Genomic DNA, 6,000 nt, shown 5'->3' on the forward strand with positions numbered 1-6,000 from the left:
TAAGAAAATCTCATTCCATCAAAAGGTACTCTTAGAAAATAGGAAACGTGTTTAAAATAAACCTACTCTTCACCCATTATAAAGGCCCTATAATTCACGATTTAAGCACTGGAAACCAAAAACATGATGCTCTTTTCTTATATCAATGGCATTGTGACGATTAATATTGCTTTCTCTTTGATAAATTTTGCTGTAGTCATTTCAGTATTCACAGATTCCGGAAGGTTCAGATGTAGTCTGTACTTCTCAGAGACCTCAATCAATAAATCATCCTAAGAATAATAAACCAAGAAAGATTTTAAAAGATGAAACTAGAAAAATATTTCCTGGTTATAATTTGTATTATTTGTATTATTCTTCCCTTTATTCACTACTTTCCTTAAAGAGGATCTCATTTACAGGCAGGAGACTTGCACCTGGCAATACAGTTGCCATTGTAAATTCCTGAGATATTGAGGTTATTGCTGCTCAAAGACATAAAAAGGTTACAGTACCAGAAATTGGATGTTGCTATTCTAAATTATTTATACATATTATAAATATATATTTATTTATTTATTTTATAATAGAGGCATGTTCCATTTATTTATTTGTCTGCTTGTTTGTTTGTTTTGTTTATACATGCACTGGGTACAGTCAGAAGCGCGGGAGGGCGAGAGAATTCACCAGAGCCAGAGCAGGGAGCAGAGCAGGCAGAAGGACCGAAGTACACTGCTGAGGGGAGCAGTGGGCGGCAGGAGAGGTCTGCGCACCATGCGGGACCCTCCTCCGGTGAACGGGGAGCAGCCGGGGATCGAACCGGCGCCGCAAAGGCCGCGGGCAGCTTCGCAACCCAGCGCTCAACCGCTGCGCCACCGGGGAGGCCCTATTTATTTATTTTTGCATAGAAAAACTGAAGTGTAGGCCAGATGTGTAGGGTATAAGAGAATTCACCAGAGTGGGAAGCAGAACAGGCAGATTTACTGAAATACACTGCTAAGGGCAGCAGAGGGCGACACAGGAGAGGCCTACCATGCCATATGTGAGCTAGCGCTCTGGCTGGGGATTGAACCCAGGCCATAGGGGTGAGAGCACGAAGACTTAACTCCTAGGCCACCAGGGTGGCCCTGCTATTCTAAAGTATATGGCATTAACTGGGTTGACCAGCAAACTAAAGAAACTTAAAAGATCTGCATTTATATTGATAAAGCTTTTAGTAAAACTCACAATTTAGAAGACAAATAATGTAACTAGTTTGTGGATTTAGGTAAAGTGGGAGAGTGGAATGTTGGAAGCCTGCTTTGGTTCTGTTGGCTACATTTATCAAGATACTGTGAGATGAGTTTAGAAAATAATTTCCTAGTTTTCAAGTAAAATTGAAAGGGAATAATACAAGCCCAGAAATTTTAAGACTTCAGGACTTCAGCCCAGAAATTTTAAGACTTCAGTTTTAGGAATGGAACTAATTTTTACTTTTTACCATAAAGAACAAAGTTGAGAATTACTTTATCAACAAACACTGATTAAGAACAGTCTAGAGGTAAAGACCAGATTCACAAGTACTTTTGTCCTTTGTTAAACCTCTGATTGGATTAAAGTGGACCTCAGTAAATCCTTAAATTTTGCCAAAATTACAGCAATTAAGACAAAGGTCATTTAAAAATGGACATCTGAAAAAAAATTGTATGTGGCACTGATTGAATCAGGCTATGAAATGCTATCATTGTAGACTAAATCTAACATAAAACAACTTTTGGATTCTACCCCAGTAGCAAGTAGGCTGAAAATATTGCTTAGCACTTAAAGATGCATATTTTCCAATGCTCTTTTCAGATATGGCCAAGGTGCATAATGGAAAAAGAAAAATAAACTTCCCAGAGAATGGAGCTGAAGGTAATGGAAACCAATGGAAGTAAGCAGCTAGGTAATTGATGAACCCTGACTTGGGACCTAAGCAGTAACATTCTCTACCTTAGAAAAGGGATCCTTCACAATATTGGCTTACTGGGATTTCAGAATTGCTGCGCACCAGATTGTGCCTCATATTTTCCATTTTGAATTGTTAATTATGGCTATCCTCTCTCCATTCCACAATGTATGGTGCAGGGGGTTACAAGAGTAGATAGCTTGTCTTAGCAGTCCACAGGTACGTGATTCAAAAGGAACAGAATGCAGATTATAATAGCAAAATCTTACACTTTGGAGCCTGATGCTGGGATTGGAGATTTCTTCCTTTGGGAAGTGGGTGGAATGTGACAGATTGTAGGACTATGGCCAATTATTTGCCCTTCTTCTGTAGGAGGATTATACATCCCTGTCATGTGACTTCCTGTGATTCCTGTGAGAAGAATATACTTCCCAGCTCTATTGATATAGGACTTTTTCTTTGGCCAATAGAATGTAAGTAGAAGTGATATGTCTGAGAGGAAACTTTAGGAACTATAACATGGTTTGGCCATTTCTAGGTTTGCTTTGCCATGAGAATGGCATATCTCTCACGGAATTGTTCCTTCACCTCTATCTTGAAATGTGCAAGACTCATGGAACAAAGCAGGAGCAAGCTGGTATGTATCTTGGGCAAATTATTGTAAGCCATTAAGAGTGTGAATGCTGCCTGACACAACTTACAGTATTATCTATTCAACTTACCTCTGAAACACGAAGATCACAGACAGATACTGAGTTAACACCAGGTAATTCAACTTTTAATTCAATTTTCAGAGGTTTCTCATTCTGATCTTCCACAATTTTCAATTCATAGTCAGGTCTCTTCATCTCAACCTGGATCTCTGTACTAGAAATCTCTTCTATCAGACGCCCTGCTTTTCCTGAAACTTGGTCCTTTGGCAGTAAAAGTTGAGGAAGGTGATCTGAATTGTCCATTGTACTGTTTTTTATCTGATCAAGGGTTAGTTCTTTATGAAAAAAAGGGAGGATCACAAAATTAATAAAATATTATCAGGCAATGAGCTATTGTACAATATATATAGTATTAGCCCAGATGGCAGATAAAGCGGTGGCTAGTTTGGGAATCTTAAATTAAAACAACAACAACAACAACAACAAAGTATTTGGTTTAAAAATCTACAGGAGGGCCTCCCCTGGTGGCGCAGGCAGTTGTGTGCGGTGCTCTGAAGCTGTCCGCAGCCCGTGTAGCGCAGGTTCAATCCCAGCCGGCCGGCGAGGGTCTCACATAGCATGGCAGACTTCTCCTGCTGCGCCTGCTGCGCCCCTCAGCAGTGTATTTCGTCAGTCTGCCTGTTCTGTTCCCTGCTCTGTCTCTGGTGAATACTCTCACCCTCCCGTACACCTGGCCTGTACCTTGGTTCTTATATAAATAAATAAAATCTTTAAAAAAAATAAAAAAAATCTACAGGATTTAAAAACCTTTGAGGATATGCTCATATTTCTAATATCTAATGTCTGTATTATACTATCTTAAGCTTCTTTCTTTCTTTTTTTTTTTTTTTAAAGATATTATTTTTTCTTTATACAAGAACCGGGTGACAGGCCAGATGTGTGGGAGGGTGAGCGGATTCACCAGAGACAGAGTGGGGAACAGAACAGGCAGACTGATGAAATACACTGCTGAGGGGAGCAGTGGGCGAGACAAGAGAGGTCACTCTCCATGTGGGTTGCTCCGAGGCCAGCGGGGATCGAACCGGCACTGCAGAGGCTGCGGACAGCTTCACAGCACCGCCCTCAACTGCCTGCGCCACCAGGGAGGCCAACTATCTTAAGTTTCTCATCTCTCAAAATCAAGACTTCCAGTTTGTAAAATGTACACAGGATTAAAAAAATACCTTTTAAATCAGTTTATTTACCACATTCCCTTACATACATTAACTTACCATTTCTCATTTTCTCTCTTAAATCTTTTGGGTCAGTTTGGATTCCCATTAGATTTTGTTTCATTCTTTGAATGCTTCCTTTCATTTTACATTTTGTAATATGGTAAGAGTGTGAGAGAGTGAAGTGGAATTTTTCTTCAATGCACTTCATGGCCATCTGTATCAATTGACCTTTTTTCTCCGGGTCCTTTTCTGCCGCCTGGATAACATCAGGATTGTAGGCAACATCGAGGACTGTGTAAACATCTGAGTGTAATTCAGAGGGTGTGAAATAAACACACTTGTTTCAGTAGTGATATTCTCAGGTGATATACTAAGCCATATCCTGATAAAGCTATACATTTTATTCCTGTATTTTCAGGAAATTCCAATGAGGAATTTCAAAATTCCGATGAGGGCATTTCTTGGCATTTTACATGGGTTAAGACAGCTCATATTATTAGAAAAAGTAAACAGTATGCTGTTTGCAAAAAGGTATACTTATAGGTCATTATTAACTATAACTAGATGAAAATTTTTATTTGGAATGCCTTTTATCAAGTAAAAGCTGTCACATTCTTATTTCCAATAACTTTTTAAAAATGTGCTTTTTTTCTCCCATAATTCTATGTACCTGATGTCTCAGACATATCTTCTGGTCTGCCGACACTTATAGGTACAGGATGAGTGTCTGACTGGGGAGCTGGGATTCTTTTCCACTGACATAGGTTGATAAAAAGTATTTTTTCTTTTGGTTTCTAGAAAGAAAATGATTTTGCATATCTCAAAATCTACTTTTTAATTTTTCAGTAACTCATCACTCATCACAGAATTGGAAAAGAAAGAATTTTAGGCTCCAAGTAAGTTATTCAATATATTAAAACCTTGCTTGAGAATGATGTTGTTACCTGATTTCCACAAACCTGTTGGGATTTTCACCTAGAATCCACTTGTTGCTCCCAGAAGAACTGGGAGGAGGGAGAAGGGAATGAGCTAAGCAGCTGTTTCAGGGGAATTTGACCCGATTTCACTACTTCCTTATCTCCCCAAAGAAATTCTCTTTTTAAAATTTTTTTTTCATTTATGCATACAAGAACTGGGGTGTAGGCCAGAGGTGCCGGAGGGGTGGTGGTGGTGAGAGGATTTACCAAAGACAGAGTGGGGAGCAGAATAGGTGTGTCTACTATTGAAATACATGCTGAGGGGAGCAGCGGGTGAGACAGGAGCAGTCTGCTGCGCCATGTGGGTTAGCTCCCAGGCCTGGCTGGGGATTGAACTGGTGCTGCAGTGGCTGGCAATAGATTGATAGCACTGAGACTTTAACCCCTGAGCCACCAGAGAGGCCCAGAAGTTCTCTTTATTTTGAAAAAGATCCAACTCTATGAATCTCTATTAAATCATTGCATTACTTCTAAATTTCATTCCCCAGGGAAAAAAATGGCTCACTTTAAGATGTCCAGAACATCATATATGAACTCCCCATTCTTATTCTTTCAACACAATCTCCCACACTGCATTTCATTTTCCACTTAGAGTGGCAGTTTCTCTGATTTTCTTGTGTGTTAGTTTTATTGTGTAACAGTATAGCTAAGAGGAATATCTTCTCGGGGTACCCCTGAATAATTTCATTCAGTACCTCTCACCACTGGGCATCAACTCCACCTACCAGTATCCTGGTCTCTATACAGAGTTGTGGTTCTGGGGCAGCACAGAGCTGTTTCCCCTCTTTGATCTGTTGTTGAATGAACTTCTCATAGCTCTCAGGGTTACTTTCAGCCAAATCATCTAGGAGGTTCCAGAACTGAGTAACTTGGGTGAGCAGGCCCTCAGATGATGTTTCCATGATTGAAGAGAATGGGCCTCTTAAGTCTGAAAAGACATGAAGCAAAGGGAAAAAGGCCTGTGTAATCATTGGTTCACTTTTGCTTTCAGGGGAAGAGGAACACCTCAGAAATTGTTTTGGTGACATTAGCAGCTATCTTAATATCTGTGTCTAAAAGATGGTGGATTAACACCACTTTATCTTTTCCTTATTTTCTGGTTATCTAATATCCCTTCCTAAATTCTCAAGTTGTCCTCTCAATTAAGGCTTTACCTCTGACTAGACCCTCACAAGCCTTGAAGAGACAAAGCAGTCATTTTGAGGCTGGAATTCCCAGAGATCTTGTTCCCAAACCTGGATATTATCTGC

General features: G+C 39.9%; 1 protein-coding gene across 1 annotated transcript; it reads right to left on the reverse strand.

The window, feature by feature from the left end:
• Positions 1–137: 137 nt before the first annotated feature.
• Positions 138–5,652, reverse strand: PIH1D2 (PIH1 domain containing 2; the record flags this gene model as incomplete). The annotated part of the gene is made up of 5 exons (XM_084249820.1): positions 138–272; positions 2,629–2,894; positions 3,831–4,076; positions 4,444–4,567; positions 5,476–5,652. 5 exons carry the CDS (start codon positions 5,650–5,652, stop codon positions 138–140), a joined length of 948 nt encoding a protein of 315 aa, XP_084105946.1.
• Between the last annotated feature and the right edge of the window lie 348 nt (positions 5,653–6,000).

The sequence above is a fragment of the Talpa europaea genome (assembly GCF_964194135.1).
Source record: "Talpa europaea genome assembly, chromosome: 12".
Classification (NCBI taxonomy): Eukaryota; Metazoa; Chordata; class Mammalia; order Eulipotyphla; family Talpidae; genus Talpa; species Talpa europaea.